The 20,785-nt window shown below is 35.9% G+C and overlaps 1 protein-coding gene across 3 annotated transcripts in view; it reads right to left on the reverse strand.

Annotated features, from left to right (window-relative positions):
• The window catches only part of GLRA3 (glycine receptor alpha 3), a 450,097-nt gene that overhangs the window by 123,936 nt on the left and 305,376 nt on the right, over window positions 1-20,785 (reverse strand). For 2 of the 3 annotated variants that reach the window (XM_053703842.1, XM_053703843.1), the window contains one exon: window positions 15,072-15,154. In XM_053703842.1, the coding sequence (XP_053559817.1) occupies window positions 15,072-15,154 (83 nt within the window). Of the gene's footprint in view, window positions 1-11,970; window positions 12,326-15,071; window positions 15,155-20,785 lie in introns of those variants that run through there. The other variant, XM_053703844.1, reaches the window with a different exon arrangement.

Here is a 20,785-nt window from a genome sequence, read left to right on the forward strand (position 1 = left end):
GCCACAAACATAGAGATGATTGGTCAATTAAGGGTTTATAAGCTTGAGCTCACCAACACCATCTATTAGTCTTGAGAAAGGCCTCCTTGGCAGGCCGAAACGCGTTGACAATATAGATGGTGAGTTATATTCCTATTATTTCTAAGAATACCTAAACAGTATCACACTATGTTAGTATTTGTTTTTTTGTAGGTCTTGAGGAATTTCCGGAACAACATTATTTCTATTTCCATTTTTTGATATTTTTTATATTTGTACATTATTTTTCACCTGTGACTCATCACTTTTTATACGATTACACTTTCACATTACATTTTCACTTTCACATACTTTTTCATATAATTTTTTATATAATTTTATATTTTTCACAATTGGATCTTCAATGCATTTATAGGATTTCAACTTATACACATCTTTAGGACTACAACTCAGGAGTCTCAAAGGATCATTTCATCATATGGACTGAACTCTAGGGACATATATACTTCAGAAGTCTTTTAGTTTACATTGATTTGTGCACACATTTATTGCTCACAATATTTTTGAGTTGTGCAGAAAAAGTTTTTTAGGTTTTTGAGGTTTTACCCCTTTTTTTTTTTTTACACACCTACACCTTTGTACACACATTATTTTTGGATCACACTTGTACTTGTATTTATTTGTGGTGTATATCTCAAGTGTTCACCGATAAGCTATAGTTTTTTAGCTCAATATTGTACTCACAACCACAGATTATTTATCAGCATGTCCTAAGCTTCTCCCTGTGCCATTACCCTTTAGGTAAAATAGTTGTTTCAGGGTTCCTGTTGTCAATAGGGCTATCTTGGAAACTGTATACACAGAGCTCCCAGATCATGCGACCATCTTAGTCTCTGGGCAAATCCGCACTGGGATATTGTAATTTTAATGTAAAGTTAGCGGGTTGTTAGGTTTAGGGGTTAATAGCTTCATTTAGTTTATGGCGATGTGGGGGGCTGGTGTTTTAGGGGTTAATAGGTTTTGTTAATGGTAGTGATGTGGGAGGCCAGAGATTTAGGGGTTAATACCTTTATTTAGGTGGCGGCAGGGTCAGGGAGTGGCGGGATAGGGGTTAATAACTTTATTAAATTTACGGCGGGGTCCGGGAGTGGCAGAATAGGGGTTAATAACTTTATTAAAGTTGCAGCAGGGTCCGGGAGCAGCGAAATAGAGGTTAATAACTTTATTAAAGTTGCGGCGGGGTCCGGGAGCAGCGGGATAGGGGTTAATTACTTTATTAAAGTTGCAGCGGGGTCCGGGAGAGGCAGGATAGGGGTTAAACATTTTAGTATAGTGGCGGCGTTTAGTGACAGGGTATACATAAAGTTGGGAAAAAGCCAAATAGCAGCGAGATCGATGACTGCTAGTTAACAAAAGTACAATGTTCATCGCCCCATACTTGGTGCGTGGCTTTTTGCTGGCTTTTTTTATAAATATGGAGATCATATTTAGGTCTGCGACTGCGATGTATGGCGGTGTTAGGCGATCGTATTGGTGACGGCGAATGCAGCATAGTTGAGGCTTTGATAAATATCCCCCTAAATGTTTTAGAATTGTAAAAAAATAGTTAAATGCAAATAAATTTTGGTATGTCCTGAAATTTTCATTATATGTTTGCATAGATAGATTAATGTATTGTGGTAAGTTTGGGGGAAATTGGCTAACATCTAAGTTCAATTTTGTACGTTAAGCCACATTAAGCTCCCCAAAAAACAAGCTTAATGTTACTCATTTGCCTTGTGGGACAGTAAAATCCATAAAACTTCTAGGATAGGCTTGGATAGTGGAAATCTTGGGTTGTGCAAAATTATGCAGCAATTGATTAACATTTGGCCACTTTTTTACTCATTAAGCCATTTTCACATTAAATGTTTTAGGATATCCCAGATTGCGTAAGTGAACCCTGTCCTTCTGGGCTTTGTTAAATAAAAAAAAAAGATATTAGCATGTACAGAAAGGATCATGGACACAAGGGAAGGACGCATAATTATGCCTCAACTTAAAGCTCTTGTAAGGCCTTAAATATGGAGTACTGCTTTGGGGCCAATTATAAAAAAATACATTGTAGAACTAAAAATTGTTTAGAGAATGGAAGATTTAAGCTATGAGGGAGCATTAGGCTAATTGTACACTAAGTTATAGTCCTGTGCTATGTTATTAATAATAAGGGTTTAAAAAGCACTACATTTCACAGCAATATTTTGGATTGTGCTTGAGCACAACTAATTGTGCTCTAATTCAACTCTCTGCACTATACTGGAAAAGTATATAGTTCAATAAAAAGCTTTCAGTTGTGTTAAGATGCTTTGGCTAAAATATTTAACCATTATGGGCTAGATTACAAGTGGAGCGGTATTTAGCATTTATGCTATAGTGAAAACCCCGCTCGGATTTTCATTTTTGCGCTAGTCGGGCTGTGCTGGTATTAAAAATCGAAAGTAAACTGTTTTTTTCACCAGCGATAACCCGACTTGCGCAAAAGGCGAAAAAAGTTGGAAGAAAAACTCTCTCAAGCAAGCACAATCAAACATTCTCAATAGCTCTAACCCAACATGAAATTATGAATATTTAATTTTTCAATGTTCTTTACGTAACCAAATATGTTTTACCGGTATTTATTCATAATTAAATATTTCTTCTTGATGTTTTTTTAAATAAAAATATATATTTATACCTATATATTTTACATGATTATATATAGGTATAGCTATATACTGTACATACTGTATATATATCTATCTATATATATATATATATATATACACAGTATATATATATATATATATATATATATATATATATATATATATATATATATATATATATATATATATATATATATATATTCCCCTATGTACAGAACATTGGAATGTGAAATATTTACAGTAAATACATAGTTAAAACCTTTATTAAACATGAATATTGCATAAATATGCTTTTACATGTTTTCATCTATGTTGCGGCAATAACATAATTTATGCTTACCTGATAAATTTATTTCTCTTGTAGTGTATCCAGTCCACGGATCATCCATTACTTATGGAATATATTCTCCTTCCCAACAGGAAGCTGCAAGAGTCCACCCACAGCAAAGCTGCTATATAGCTCCTCCCCTAACTGCCATATTCAGTCATTCGACCGAAAGCATGCAGAGAAAGGAAAAACCATAGGGTGCAGTGGTGACTGTAGTTCAAATGAAAAAATTACCTGCCTTAAAGTGACAGGGCGGGCCGTGGACTGGATACACTACAAGAGAAATAAATTTATCAGGTAAGCATAAATTATGTTTTCTCTTGTTAAGTGTATCCAGTCCACGGATCATCCATTACTTATGGAATACCAATACCAAAGCTAAAGTACACGGATGATGGGAGGGACAAGGCAGGTACTTAAACGGAAGTTACCACTGCCTGTAAAAAACCCTTTCTCCCAAAAATAGCCTCCGAAGAAGCAAGGTATCAAATTTGTTAAATTTGAAAAGTATGAAGCGCAGACCAAGACTCCGTCTTGTAAATCTGTTCAACAGAAGCCACATTTAAAAAAGGCCCAAGTGAAAACCACAGCTCTAGTAGAATGAGCTGTAATCCCTTCAGGAGGCTGCTGTCCAGCAGTCTCATAAGCTAAATGAATTATGCTTTTTAACCAAAAAGACAGAGAGGCTGCTGAAGTCTTTTGACCTCTCCTCTGTCCAGAATAGACAACAAACAAGGTGAACGTTTGATGAAAACTGTAGTAGCTTGTAAGTAAAACTTTAAAGCACAAACCACGTCCAATATTGTGTAATAGACGTTCCTTCTTTGAGGAAGGATTAGGATACAAGCATGGAACAACTATCTCTTGAGTGATGTACTTGTTAGATACCACCTTAGGAAAAAACCCAGGTTGGTACGCAGGACTACCTTATCCGTACGAAGGACCAGATAAGGAGAATCACATTGTAACACAGATAACTTGGAGACTCTACGAGTCGAGGAATTAGCTACCCAAAAGGAACTTTCCAAGATAAAGATTGATATCTATGGAACAAAAAAGGTTCAAACGGAACTTCTTGAAGAACCTTAAGAATCAGGTTTAAGCTCCATGGCGGAGCAACAGTTTTAAACACAGGCTTGGATCTAACCAAAGCCTGACCAAATGCCTGAACGTCTAGAATACCTGCCAGACGCTTGTGCAAAAAAATAGACAGAGTAAAAATCTGTCCCCTTTTAAGGAATTAGCTGACAACCCTTTTCTCAAAAACATCTTGGAGAAAAGATAATATCCTGGGAATCCAGACTTTACTCCATGAGTAACCCTTGGATTCATAACAATCAGATATTTACACCATATCTATGTTCAATTTTCCTAGAGACAGGCTTTCATGTCTGTATTAAGGTATCAATGACTGACTCGGAGAAGCCATGCTTTGATAACATCAAGCGTTCAGTCTCCAGGCAGTCCATCTCAGATTGATTCTATTTAGATGGTTGAAAAGGACCCTGAGGTAGAGGGACCTGTCTCTGAAGCAGAGACCGTGATGGAAAGGATGACATGTCCACCAGATCTGCATACCAGGTCCTGCATGGCTACGCAGGCGCTGTCAAAAACACCAAAGCCCTCTCCTGCTTGGTCTTGACCTCCGGAGGAAATCCCACTCCCCCGGAAGAAAAGTCTGACGACTTAGAAAATCCACCTCCCAGTTCTCAACACCTGGGATATGGATAGCTGATAGACAAGAGTGAGTCTCTGTCCAGTGAATTATTGTAAGACTTCTAACATCGCTAGGGAACTTCTGTTCCCCCTTGATGGCTGATGTAAGCCACAGTCGTGTATATTGTCCGACTGAGTATGATGTACCTCAGAGTTGCTAACTGAGGCCAAGTCTGAAGAGCATGGAATATCACTCCCAGTTCCAGAATATTTATTAGAAGGAGGGTCTCCTCCTAAGTCCACTATCCCTGAGCCTTCAGGGAGTTCCAGACTGCATCCCAACCTAAAAGGCTGGCATCTATTGTAACAATTGTCCCATCTGACCTGCGGAAGGTCATACCCTTGGACAGATGGACCCGACATAGTCACCAGAGAAGAGAATCTCTGGTCTCTTGGTCCAGGTTTAACAGGGGGACAAATCTGTGTAATCCCCGTTCCTCTGACTGAGCATGCATAGTTGCAGCGGTCTGAAATGTAGACGTGCAAACGGTACTATGTCCCTTGCCGCTACCATTAAGCCGATTTCATTCATGTACTGAGCCACCGAAGGGCGCGGATGGGATGAAAAAAAAAAAAAAAAAAAAAACAACACGGCAGAAATTTAGAAACTTTGACAACCTGGACTCCGTCAGGTAAATTTTCATTTCTACAGAATCTATCAGAGTCCCTAGGAGGGAAACCCTTGAGATTGGGGATAGAGAACTCTTTCCTTGTTCACTTTCCACCCATGTGATCTCAGAAATGCCAGTACTACGTCCGTATGAGACTGGGCAATTTGGATGTTTGACGCCTGTATCAGGATGTCGTCTAAATAAGGGGCCACTTCTATGCCCCGCGGTCTATGGACCGCCAAAGCGACCCCAGAACCTCCATAAAGATTCTTGGGGCTGTAGATATCCCAAAGGAAAGAGCTACAAACTGGTAATGCCTGTCTAGAAAGGCAAACCTGAAAAACGATGGTGATCTTTATGCATCACAATGTGAGGATAAGCATCCTTCAAATCCATTGTAGTCCTCTATTGACTCTCCTGGATCATAGTTAAGATGGTACGAATAGTTTCCATCTTAAATGACGGAATTCTGAGGAATTTGTTTAAGATCTTTAGATCCAAAATAGGTCTGAAGGTTCCCTCTCCTTGGGAACCACAAACAGATTTGAGTAAAAACTCTGTCCCTGTTCCTCTCTTGGAACTGGATGGATCTCGTACACAATGTAAGAATGCCTCCTTCTTTATCTGGTTTGCAGATAATTGTGAAAGGCGAAATCTCCCCTTTTTTTGGGGGGGGGAATCTTTGAAATCCAGAAGATATCTCTGGGATATAAATTCCAATGCCTAGGGATCCTGGGCATCTCTTGCCCACGCCTGGGCAAAGAATGAAAGTCTGCCCCCTATAGGATCCGTTACCGGATAGGTGTCCGTTCCTTCATGCTGCCTTAGAGGCAGCAGCAGGCTCCTTGGCCTGCTTATCTTTGTTCCAGGTCCGATTGACTCCAGACCGCCTTGGACTGAGCAAAAATTCCCTCTTGTTTTGCCTTAGAGGAAGAGGATGCCACACCTGCCCTGAAGTTTTTAAAAGGTACGAAAATTAGACTTTTTTTTTTTTTTGCCCTTGATTTAGACCTATCCTGAGGAAGGGCATGACCTTTTCCTCCAGTGATATAAGCAATAATCTCCTTCAAACCAGGCCCGAATAGGGTCTGCCCCTTGAAGGGAAGTTAAGTAGCTTATTTATTAAAGTCACGACAGCTGACCATGATATAAGCCATAGCGCTCTGCGCGCCAGTATAGTAAAAAAACAGAATTCTTAGCCGTTAGTCTAGTCAAATGAACAAGGCATCAGAAAACAAAGGAATTGGCTAGCATAAGCTTGTCAAATATATTCATCCAATGGAGTCGCTTAACTGTAAAGCCTCATCAAGAGACTCAACCCAGAACGCCGCAGCAGCAGTGACAGAAGCAATGTATGCAAGGGGCTGCAGGATAAAACCCTGTTGAATAAACATTTTTTATCCATTGGATCTAAAAAGCACAACTGTCCTCGTCAGAGGTAGTGGTACGCTTAGCTAGAGTAGAAACTCTTCTCTCCACCTTAGGAACTGTCTGCCAGAAGTCCTGTGTGGTGGTAACTATTAGAAAACATTCTTCTAAAAAATAGGAGGGGAAGAGAACGGCACACCTGGTCTATCCCATTCCTTATTAAAAAAATTTTTAGTAAACCTCTTTAGGTATTGGAAAAACATCAGTACACACCGGCACTGCATATTATTTATCCAGTCTACACAATTTCTCTGGCCCTGCGATTGTACACATTCATTCAGAGCAGCCAAAGCCTCCCTGAGCAACAAGTGGAGGTTCTCAAGCATAAATTTTAAATGTAGAAATATCAGAATCAGGTTAAATCATCTTCCCTGAGTCAAAAAAAAAAAAAAAAAGAAATCACCCACAGACTAAGCATATTGTGAGGTAGTATCATACATGGTTCTTAAAGTGTCTGTATGCTCTGTATCTACCCCCAGAGCTAACTGCTTTCCTTTAATTTCAGGTAGTCTGACTAATACTGCTGCCAGAATATTATTCACCACCTTTGCCATGTCTTGAAAAATAAACGCTATAGGCGCCCTTGATGTACTTGGCGCCATTTGAGCGTGAGTCCCTGAAGCGGGAGTCGAAGGGTCTGACACGTGGGGAGAGTTAGTCGGCATAACTTTCCCCTCGACAGAATCCCCTGGTAAAGAAACGCTATGGGTGCCCTTGATGTACTTGGCGCCATTTGAGCGTGAGTCCCTAAAGCGGGAGTCAAAAGGTCTGACACGTGGGGAGAGTTAGTCGGCATAACTACCCCCACGACAGAATCCTCTGGTGATAATGTTTTTAAAGACAAAAAATGATCTTTATTGTTTAACATGAAATCAGTACATCTGGTACACATTCTAAGATGGGGTTCCACCATGGCTTTAAAACATAATGAACACAGAGCTTCCTCTATGTCAGACATGTTAGAACAGACTAATAATGAGACTAGTAAGCTTGGAAAACACTTTAAATCAAGTTAACAAGCAAATATATAAAACGTTACTGTGCCTTTAAGAGAAACAAATTTTGCCAAAATTTGAAATAACAGTGAAAAAAGGCAGTTAAACTAACAAAATTTTTACAGTGTATGTAACAAGTTAGCAGAGCATTGCACCCACTTGCAAATGGATGATTAACCCCTTAATACAAAAAACAGATTAACAAAACGAAAAATATGTTTTAAACAGTCATAACAGCTCCTACTTTTGAAGCCCTTTTGAGCCCTTCAGAGATATCCTATAGCATGCAGGGGACTGCTGAGGGAAGCTGAATGTCACTGTTTGTAATTTTAACTGCACCAACTGTAACTTTTATACTATAACAGTGGAAAGCCTCAGGAAACTGTTTCTATGCAAAATTTAAGCCAGCCATGTGGAAAAAACTTAGGCCCCAATAAGTTTTATCACCAAACATATGTTAAAAAACGATTAAACATGCCAGCAAACGTTTTAAAACACATTTTTACAAGAGTATGTATCTCTATTAATAAGCCTGATACCAGTCGCTATCGCTGCATTTAAGGCTTTACTTACATTACTTCGGTATCAGCAGTATTTTCTTAGTCAATTCCATTCCTAGAAAAATATTTTACTGCACATACCTTATCTGCAGGAAAACCTGCACGCCATTCCCCCTCTGAAGTACCTCACTCCTCAGAATGTGTGAGAACAGCAAATGGATCTTAGTTACGTCTGCTAAGATCATAGAAAAACGCAGGCAGATTCTTCTTCCAAATACTGCCTGAGATAAACAGCACACTCCGGTGCCATTTAAAAATAACAAACTTTTGATTGAAGAATAAACTAAGTAGAAAGCACCACAGACTCTCACAACCTCCTATCTATGTTGAGGCTTGCAAGAGAATGACTGAATATGGCAGTGAGGGGAGGAGCTATATAGCAGCTTTGCTGTGGGTGGACTCTTGCAGCTTCCTGTTGGGAAGGAGAATATATTCCATAAGTAATGGATGATCCGTGGACTGGATACACTTAACAAGAGAAATATATATATATATATATATATATATATATATATATATATATATATATATATATATATACACATACATATCCATCTTTAGACATGTGTATGTATGTATTTAAATGTTAAAGCCCTTTTTTTTTCTATCACCTGTGATCTCATATATTTGAGCCCTTATAACTTTTGTGTGCAATATTTTTTAGAATAATTTTTATTAGATAGTGTTAATATGAGTGGAACTGTACTTTGTAATGTATTTTTTAAAGTGTTTTGTGCAACTTTTTAATTTTTGCAAAACAGTTAACCACAGCTCTGAAATCTCGGTAAGGATGCTAGCATGATTGTGCTAGCAAAATCGTTGTGCTCCACTTTTTCTTTTTTTTTTAAATTTAAATTTTTTTATTGAGGTTTTGAGAAATTGCAATAAGATTTGTCCATAAACAATTCCAACATAGTGATAAAAAGCATACATATAACAAGTAAGGTACCATCGTGAGCAAGAACAACGAAATACATATATCGCAGCCATAGTCGTCAAGTCCAAATTAATATAATGTTATACCTATGGATATTGTTATATAATAATACGGCATTACCTAAAACATGAGTAACATCTGTATCCCAACTGACACATGCTTCAAAGAATAAACTGAGACACATAGCAATAAAACCTCAGTTTTATTTTTATAACAATAGTATTTCATTTGATGATGATAAAAGATAATAGGCCAATAAGATAAACTTAGGAATAGGGCACTATCTATATCAATATAAATAGGGTGAGGTACATCTCTAACCAAAATCTGGAGTTAAGAGAATATATAAACTCTAGTGAGTTTTTTTGTAGCTTGCGAGCTAGAGAATTGAGTACCAAATTCTTAAGTAGTTAGTATTAAGGGTGAGAAGGGAGATTGAGTTGTACTCCTGGGTTTAATAATAAGAAAGTTTCTATATTCCAGTTGTGAAAATAATGGAAAAAGGATTCTGTAAATGTGTGGAATATTAGTTGCATGGACATCATCAGATGATAATTATAGGGTATACTTTTCAGTGGGCAAGAGCCGCTTTGAGTGGGGGAAAGGGGGCAAGGCTTTTAGAATTGACATAGAGTTATAGTGGGTAGGATGAGAGGATGCTTTTTGCTATAGGAGAATAGAGGAGGATTCTCATAGCGCTGTATCTATTATTTAACTGCTCTAATTGTATGTATTACAGAGCTACCCCTGGAGTATCTGTTTAGCCGGGATTATTTAGATCTTGGGTTGGTGTCAATATATATTAGAATAAGGCTCAGAAATATAACAGTGAATAAAACAAATAAAAGTGAGAGCACAACCCAATTGTGTGTGTGTGTATATATATATATATATATATATATATATATATATATATATATATATATATATATATATATATATATATATATATATATATATAGTATGTACCATACCCTATTAGAGTGAAAAATAAGTAATTACATACTGTGGATGCCATAATTTGAATCAGTTAGTTTACAGGCAAGGTAGGTAAAGCAATATAATATCAGTAACCTTAAAAAAAACATATATGTCAGCAGAAAGATTATGTGAAAGAACATATAAGAAGGAGCTCAAATTTAAAAAAAGGATAGGGACTGTAAATTGTGTGTATATAGAGTGTCAGAGTGGGGCAACATCATATAGTATTGTGGGTAAGAGCTGTGTTTGTTTCACCTGATCCATCAGTGTAACTAACATCATAAAAGCTTATAATTTCACAATAATTTATAAGAAAAGATTGATACGTGACCTGATTTTAGCAGGAACTCATAGAGGAGGTGCTGCGTATATACAAAGTGTGGCAGTCAAAATATCCCAATGTTCTAGTTAGAAATGCAATGGGTACAAGTGGAATATGTAGTAAGATAATAATGTTATATGGATCTGATAGCATTATATGAAGCATAATAAGTATCTGTGAATAACCGTATGCAAGAGTCATAACAATATGTAGAACATAAAAGCTGGACCTACCATAATCCTAATCACTAACAATATGATTCAAAGAGGTGTTACAATATCTAGGAGACCTAAGTAAATAATGGTAAATTATATATATGCCTGAGAAGGGAGAATGTATATGGAAGATAACTATAACGATGTGATCAGCTAAACTATCAAAAAGGGAGCTGTTATATCTGCTTGGAGGGTCTATTAGTCCCAAGGGCCAAGAAATTAAAACTTCAGTATTCTGTAGCCTAATAACCTAATAGTTATATAAATAATTTAATAATCATACAAACATGTTTTTATAATAAAAGAGGATGTTGTGAAGGTCCTACCTTGTCTATATATATATATATACACACTACAATCAGCTCATATGGCTCTCACATCCAACATAGCAGAGCAATGGGCAGCTATATAAGAAAAGTAAATACTAACAAATTCAGTTACATAAATAATGTGTCTCACATCTGTAATCAGCCTGGTAAAGAGCATATATGATCCCTCAGTGAGGTCTATGTAGTAATGATAATAGTGCCAGCTTCCTCTACCAAAAATTCAGGTTAGCAGCTATGTGGCTATGTACATTTCAAACATTAATAAGAAGGAACAGTGTACAACGAGCAGCAAGTATACAATTTAGTTAGCAATCAGGTGATCTCTGGCAATGAAATATTCCAACCTAATCATAAGGCGTAATATGACAATATACTGTATAACTCAAATGTCAATAACATTACTGGTGTACAGTTTTACTTGTATATATGAGACAGCTGCTTGCTCCAAGTTATGTCCAGTTTGATAAATCACATCTACCATGAATCAGATAACTACCATGAAGTTTTATGCTGAACATTCCGAGTGGGAGCAAATGAAGCTCAACATAGTCCCTGACACAGTTTATGAGGAGCTTACCCCCCTCTGACTTTCAGGAAGATGGTAAAGGACTTACGCTGCTCACCGCAATGCTGAATCTCTATTGTGGCATGAAAGCTACAGTCTGTCTGGATTCATTGCAATTGGGGCCCCCTCTGCATAAGTGGGTTCAGTCGGCTCATGCTCCCACAAATAAGTGGTCCCAAGTGAACACGTGTTCTTAGAGTCCCAAAGTTTACCTTAAAATGTTTGGGAGCTTCCACATTCTTTCTGCGCAGCTAGAGTTTGGCTATGAACGCTCCTTACTTTTAAAATAGTGTTACCGTATGTTAGGAGGCCGGCCGTACCTTCCTGAAGGTCTGCAAGTAAGGAATCTGCGTGAGGATTTTTCTGTTGCGTAGCGGCATCCTCTCCCACCTTGCTATGGTGAGTCCTGGAGTCCCATGTAGATGAAATGAGATCTAGTTCTGCTTCAATCTCTTTAGGCTGAAGTAGAAAGCTCTGCTTAGTATCTGCCATGTAATTATGGATACTTGTTTTGGCTTGTGGTGTTGTATGCTTGGAGGAAGCGTTTCCCCTCTCCGCCATTTTAGGTATGTTGGTGTCTCCCTGACCGGATATGCCTCTGATTATATTTGTGAGGTCGCTGAAATTGCTTTGCATCTGCAGCTCAACCTTCATGAGAAGCTCTTGTATTTGTATTTGAAGGTTCTCCTCGATTATCAAAATAGGAAGTATAGGCAGGGTGGACTGGTAGATAGCTGCTCTAACCTGAGTGGCCCGGGGGGGGGGGGGGTTATAACACAAATGTGATTAACTCGGCATACCAGAGTCACTACAATGTGAGGTAGCTGAGCATTCCAATGAGAAGGATAAATGGTATATATCTATGTAGATAACTGATGAATTAGGAGAATTATACAGGGAGCTTCATAAATTGCGACCAAGTATGGCCGCATCCAAGCCACGCCCCTGCGCTCCACTTTTAATCTAGCCCTAAGATTGCACGTTATTCTTTGTGTGAGCTTGTGCAAAAGATAATGCACCCTGTGTTGTCAATTGCGCTACAATTGTAATCAAGCCAAGTATGTGAAAAATTATGTCAATGCTCTCTTCAGGAAATGTAAAAGTCTGTTTACAATAACTACTGACACTTCAGTTTGTCATTACATATATGTAACATTTATTTTAACAATACTAAAAAATAATAGAGTCTACATAAGATTGGGGGATATTGAAGGAATCTTTGTGGGTTGTATAACAACAAATGTCCTGTCTAGATGCAGAAGCAAAAATGATTTAAAGAAAATAAATACATTTTAAAGTAAAAATTTAGTGTAAGTTATGAACTAGTCTAAAAGACAGATATTCTTGTCTAAAAAGGGACTCGTGCAAGAATGCAATGTATTCAAGCAATTTATTTTATTTTTTTATTTATTTTCTATGGAGACTAGTAAAAAAAATAGAAGGTTGAGCACTGCTAGCTACCAAAATAGCATTGGTGGAGTAGCGACATCTGCTGGACGGAGCGATCTGTACATAAGCAATATTTTTGGTTAACCATAATAAAAAAATAATATACAGTATACCCTTTGCTAGGAAGCTACTTCCAACTCATATTATCTAACGGTTACAGTCCAGTAATAGGAAAGTCAGTTTACTGTTCAGGCTACCCTCATATCATCCTGTAACTTCTGAAAACTGTGGTACTTACTTCTGATTTAAAGGGCCATTAGACACTCATTTTTTCTTTGCATAAATGTTTTGTAGATGATCTATTTATAAAGCCCATAAAGTTTTTTTTTTTTTTTTTTAATGTATAATTTTGCTTATTTTTAAATAACATTGCTCTGATTTTCAGACTCCTAACCAAGCCCCAAAGTTTTATGTGAATACCGTCAGCTACCTTCTCCAGCTTGCTCCTGTTTGTGTAAAGGGTCTTTTCATATGCAAAAGAAGGGGGAGGGTCTTATTTACCACTTTCAGTGGGCTTTCCAACTACCTTTTCAACAGAGCTAAACTGAAAGCTTCTAAGTAAGTTTTTAAACCATTTTATACTGGATTTTTATATCAGTATCTGTGCATCTTATTCTTTATAGTAGTGTCTATTACATGCAGTTATATGAAAATGAGTGTATACTGTCCCTTTAAGGAAGGTTGCCATATTGCCACTTTAAGGAAGGACACATATAAAAAATACATATGTCAGGGGCTGTTTAAAGAAAGGTGTCCACCCCCTTAAAGTGGCAATATGGCAGCCCTAGTTACCATCCAAATGGATTTGAGTTACCTATGATTTCCAACTAGGATAGACTAATGGCCTCTTCTACTTTTAATATTTTTTTCTTCTTAAAAGGACATGAAAGTAAAAATGAAACTTTAATGATTTATATAGAGCATACAATTAATAAAGAAAACAAAGAAATGCACATCTATTATCAAATGTGTACCCCTTATTCACTTGGTATCCTTTCTTTGGGAGCATACTTAGAGCTCAAGTGCATGCAGATGTTTTGAACACAAAAATAAAGTTTAATTGAGCTGTAAAGATTTTTAAATAATCTTCTAATTGGGCATCAGGTTATTTGCAGTTAGTCGTAATGTGTATTTGATGGTAACCTGACTTAAGTAAAATAGCATCTAGCTACTTTTATTCCTGTACAACATGGGCCAAATTAAATTAATTACTTCATTCCCATCAAATATACTAATAGTAAATTCTCTTGCTTTAGGCATTTAAGTAGTTTCACGGCAGTTCCAAAAAACAAGTCCTAGATGATGATGTTAACAACAAAATTATAAAATAAACACTGTAGGTTAATGTCTACTTGGCAACACAATTAACTGGGGGCTAGATTACAAATGGTGCTTTAACTGTTGCGCATGAGCGATATCAGGTTTGACTTGTTTGTAGATAAAGTGATGATTTATAATGAGAGTAAAGTACAATAATAAAATCAAATGAATATGTTATTTTAAACCTTAAAGGGACAATGAACCCAATTTTTTTTTTCTTTCGTGATTCAGATAGAGCATGCATTTTTAAGCAACTTTCTAATTTACTCCTATTATCAATTTTTCGTCATTCTCTTGCTATCTTTATTTGAAAAAGAAGGCATCTAAGCTTTTTTTATTAGTTCAGACTCTGGACAGCACTTTTTTTATTGGTGGATGAATTTATCCACCAATCAGCAAGAACAACCCAGGTTGTTCACCAAAAATGGGCCGACATCTAAATTTACATTCTTGCATTTCAAATAAAGATACCAAGAGAATGAAGAAATTTTTATAATAGGAGTAAATTAGAAAGTTGCTTAAAATGTCATGCTCTATCTGAATCACAAAAGAAAAAAAATGGGTTCAGTGTCCCTTTAAATAGATCATACAGAAATGAATTAATTTTGTATATTTGAATGTACATAACATTTCTTTAATGTATTTAACTTACAGCTTTCTAATTGCATTATACAAGTCTGCACATCCATTGGGAAATTTTTCAGATCCATTGGGCAGGAAAGAGTTAGTGTCAGTCTGAAATGAAACAGTAAAACATTTCATTTGTAAATAAACATTAATAAATTACTTCACAAAAGGATATGGTAAGGAATGTGAAAGTGATCATTTGTACAACAGCTTGAAACATTTAACCAATACATACAAAACAATTAATATATGTTTTCTTTAAATTATTTTTATTTAATGGGAAAATGTTGCAACTATTAAAAAAGATGACAAGTAATAAAACAATACAAATTAAATTGAAAATATATTAAATTAAAGATGCATTAGCCCTAGAAAGAATAGCAATTAAGATAGAAACATACACACAAGCCTATTTTTAAGGTCATTAGTAGCAAAGGTAACAACTCTATCCTATTAATATTAATGAAATGCAAAAATCCTTATGGTATTTGCTTACTAGACAAGTATGGAAATTTACAACTCAACATTAAAATATCAACTATAGAGCATGCAGTTTTAAACAACGTTCCAATTTATTTCTGTTATCAAATTTGCTTTGTTCTCTTGGTATAATTTATTGAAGAGTAAAAGTAGGGAGGCTCATAACAGCTCAGGAGTGTGCATGTCTATAGTACTCTTTGGCAGCAGTGTTTCGCAACATTGTATAACAAAGCTACAAATAATATTGCAAAACACTGCTGCCATAGAGTACTAAAGACACATGCACATTCCTGAGCTTTTATAAGTCTACATAGTTTACCTATTCAATAAAAGATACAAAGAAAACAAAGCAAATTTGATAACAGAAGTAAATTGGAAAGTTGTTTAAAATGTCATGGTCTATCTGAATCATTAAAATTTAATTTTGACTTTACTGTCCCTTTGAGTACAAAAATAAAAGTATAAGACAGAAGTTATTTAATATTGTGTAACTTTTTTAACAAACAGCATCTTCTGTTTTCATGCAGCTATAGATTTCTTTAAAATGTAATCATGAACATGTACACTGATCATCCTGGTGCTATTAACTCTCTTCTATTCAGCAAACTACATTTTAATATCTTTAGACTGTATTCAAGCAGTGCATTATAGCTATTTATTAAAAAGTAATGCCCCAGGCCTATAGAATGAATAAATCCTGTTCCTGTAAGGAACTATATATATATATATATATATATATATATATATACAGGTGGCCCCGGTTTACAAAGGTTCAATTTGCACCGTTTCAGAATAACAACCTTTTTTTCAGTCATGTGACTGCTATTGAAAAGCATTGAGAAGCAGTGCATTGATTAAAATAGCCAGTAGGTGGAGCTGTCCACTTGTGTTGCAGAAAAGATATGCAAGCCAAGCAAGCTAAAATTAATCAGTATAACTAGACTTGAGCTATCGAGCAGCTTTCATAGGAACAAGATCTTCCTGTCTATAAATCAGTCCAGATTGGAATGCATAGGAAGAATTGTTTGCAGAAAAATGCAAGTAAAGTCTGTGTTGTGTGATTATTTTACTAGGTTTATAATGCTGTTTAGCAAATGTTTTTGTTCATTTAACTTAGTTTAATTATATATTCTGAGCTGCGTGATTATTTTATTAGGTTTATAATGCTGTTTAGCATTTAAAGTCTTCATTTCAAAGCTTTAAAAACAATGTATTAGGTGTTACGTATGACAATTTTGAGAGGGGCCTGGAACCGAACTCCCTCACTTCCCATTGACTTACATTATAAACTGGGTTTCAATTTACAACGGTTTCGATTTACAACCATTCCTTCTAGAACCTAACCCCGGGCGTAAACTGAGGGCTACCTGTATATATATATATATATATATATATATATAAACAAATTGAATATTTTCATCTACAAAAAAAAACAACAACACTGATTACATTTACATTAATTTAATATTTCAGGGAACTTCTTGTTCAGAAGAAATGTCAAAAGTTTAGCAAACATTTACTTTGATCATAATACAATTTATGGCAAATATTAAAATACTGTTGGCTGGTTTATCAGACTGTAAGATTGGTTTATTAAGCCATGTTTGGTTCTAAACTACTATAATCTACTAGTTTACATTTATAAATATTTATGGTTTTATGCTAGACCATGATAAGATTGCTTGATCTTTTCATTACACTGATAGAAGGCTATTTATGATAAAAATTATGATGGACATTCATGGTTAAAAAAACACTTTTTTTATCCACACATTATGGCCCTTGGTAAATACTTTTTATCATAACTGTTTAAAGTCAAACAAAACTATCTGCCACAATAATGAACACTATGAATTTGGATGCAAATTTCACATAAAATGTGCACTTTTGCAACCTGTTTTTTATTTTATTTTTATTAACACCAAAGGCATTTTTTTAATTTACAAAATTGATAAGTTAATTTACATGAACATTTATTTTTATATTTGCATTTTTATAATAATACAATCTTTTTGTCATGGAAAGAGTTACAGCTTTTGGGATTCCTCAGCTTCAATAAAATGTTTACATACATATACTTAAATAAGTACATATTTGTTTTGGAAAGTTTCTGTTGAAAAACTTACTAGATATAAACACATACTGAATTTCCATATGCTTTCAGTTCTGCTATTTATCATAGCTGATGGGCCAGATTACAAGTGGCACGCTATTAGCTTTTTTTTACTCATGCAAACTGAGCTGAAAGTACATTTTTAACGCAGCAGGTTTAGCACGCGTATTACAAGTTGAAAGTAAAAAGTTAGCACGAGAGTGAGATCAGCTAAAACGCACTACTTCAGGACTTTGGATATTGCGAAAGCGTTAAATTCTTCTCCCCATAGACTTTAATGGAGCAATCTTTAAAAAACACCTATCACTTAGCCTGACACGCATTAGACCAACTGTATGAAACCCAAGATAGCTATGCATATTTTACATTCCAATGTTTTTCACATAGCAGAAGATTATATATATATACAGTATATATATATATATATATATATATATATATATATATATATATATACTGTATATGTAGAAATATATATTTAGAAATACAAAGAACAGTAAAACATATTTAAAAATATTAAAGTTGAATAAAGAAAGAGCAGGTGGGTGGTGAGCAGGGTAGCTTTTGGTGTATTTTGTTGTGGTGTAGTGTAAATCTTTGAGCATGATGGGTTAAGTGCGTCTGAGATAAGGGTATGTATGTTCTGGACATGGTGTTGCGGATAAAGTGCCTTTTGAGAGTGATGGCATGTGGCAAGGTGTCTAAAAGCAAGATTGTGTGAGTCTTATGTGAGTGTTGGGGGGTGAGTGGTGTATTATTAGGAGTGGTAGTGTGGCTGAAGAGAATTTTGGTACATTGTTTATAAGCAAAATGTTAGGAGAAGAAAAAACAGTAGGTTAGGGGTTTTGTGAGCATTGTTTGGTACAATGTTTTAGATGTATGAGAAATATGCAGTGTCCCTCATGGGTGTGTTTGGAGGGGGCAGTGCCAGTGTATGTTTTTTAGATCATATGCTTTAGCAAGCCTGGATAAAGTTGAAATTTAGGGAAGTGTTAAGAGAAACTAAATCTGTGATAAGACTGCTAAAAAAGTGAAAAACCACACTGTCATTTAAACCAAGTATGGCAAGATAGAAGGTTTTGTTATGTTTACTGGAATGCATTTTGCATCTTCCTAGCTCATTGTATAGAAACATAGATATTGACGGCAGATAAGAGCCATAGGCCCAGCAAGTCTGCCCGACCTTACCTAACAGTATAAACTTATCTAGTTTGTAGGATAGCCTTATGCTTGTCCCATGCATTTTTAAAGTCCCCCACAGTGTTTGTTGCTACTACCTCTTGAGGAAGTTTATTCCATAAATCAATCACTCTTTCTGTAAAGAAGTGCTTCCTCAAACTACTCCTGAATCTACTACCCTTTAGCTTGAGCTCATGACCCCTTGTTCTTGAATTTTCCATTTTATGTAAAATACCCACAGCCTCAGTTTTACTAAACCCTTTAATGTACTTGAAAGTTGCTATCATATCACCTCTTTCCCTTCTCTCCTCTAAGCTATACATATTTAGGTCATTGAGCCTATCCTGGTAAGTTTTATTTTTTTAGACCATGTACCATTTTGGTAGCCCTCCTTTGCACAGATTCAAGTTTGTTAATATCCTTCTGAAGATATGGCCTCCAGAACTGCACACAATACTCAAGATGAGGCCTAACTAATGATCTATAAAGTGGCATTAGAACCTTACTATTTCTGCTGCAAATACCTCTACCAATATATCCAAGCATTCTGCTAGCTTTACTCGCTGCATTACTACATTGTTTACTAAGTTTTAAATCATCTGAAATAATAATTCCCAAGTCCTGTTCCTCATCTGTAACAGTCAGTAAAGTGTCATTGAGTCTGTAATTAACATTTGGATTTTTCTTTCCTAAATGCATTATTTTACACTTTGCTGTGTTAAACTTTAGATCCCAGTCATTTGTCCAATCCTCTAAATGTTGTATATCACTTCTCATTTTGTCTACCCCCCCTGAAACATCTACTCTGTTGCAAATTTTTGTATCATCTGCAAAGAGACATACTTTCCCCTGTAGCCCTTTGCTGATATCGCAGATAAATATGTTAAACAAAACAGGCCCCAGAACTGACCCCTGAGGAACACCACTAGTAACAGCCCCCTCTGCTGAATGAACTCCATTTACTAAGACACTTTGTTTTCTGTCCTTAAGCAAGCATTCCTTTCAGTTCACAATTTTTGAATCTAGACCAAGGAGATATAGTTTGTGAATTAGTTTATTGTGTGGGACGGTGTCAAATGCTTTGCTGAAATCTAGATATGCTACATCAACTGCTCCATCCTTGTCTAATACTTTTGTTACATAATCAAAGAAGTCAATTAGATTAGTCTGACATGATCTCCCTGAAGTAAAACCATGCTGATTTTGGTCCTCTAAATTGTTTGTCTTTATGTAAGTCATAATTCTTTCTTTTAAGAGGCTTTCCATTAATTTCCCTACTACTGAAGTTAAACTAACTGGCCTGTAGTTGCCAGATTCTTCTCTACTGCCCTTTTTATGAAGAGGTATTACATTTGCTATTCTCCAATCATCTGGGACAGCTCCTGTTAATAGTGACTGATTAAACAGATCAGTTAATGGGACAGTTAGCACTGATCGAAGTTCTTTTAAAACCCTTGGATGAATATTATCAGGACCCACTGCCTTTTTAACATTTATTTTTGATAATGCTAACAAAACCTCATCCTTTGTAAAAAGATTACTGTTAAGCTTGTTTCTATTTTTCGTAGCTTCCCTTAATGTAGACATTGTATCTTCACAATCTTTTGTGAAAACAGAACAGAAGTAATCATTGAGACAGTCTGCAATCTGCTTATCTCCTTCTATTATTCTACCATCAACTGATTTCAATTTTACTATTCCTACCTTATTTTTTCTTCTTTCACTGATATATCTAAAGAATGTTTTGTCCCCATGTTTTACTGACTGTGCTATCTTCTCTTCTGCATGAGCTTTAACCTTCCTAATTAACTGCTTAGTCTTTTTTTGTTGGAGTCTCCATATTTTCATATCATCATCTGCTTGTGTGCATCTAAAATGGCACCTTTCACAAATTCCCACTGTTCTTGAACCCCTGTAATAAGAGTTTTCCCCTTTAAATAGTTTTTTAGGTATTCTCCCATTAATGA

The sequence above is a fragment of the Bombina bombina genome, chromosome 2 (assembly GCF_027579735.1).
Source record: "Bombina bombina isolate aBomBom1 chromosome 2, aBomBom1.pri, whole genome shotgun sequence".
Taxonomy (NCBI): domain Eukaryota; kingdom Metazoa; phylum Chordata; class Amphibia; order Anura; family Bombinatoridae; genus Bombina; species Bombina bombina.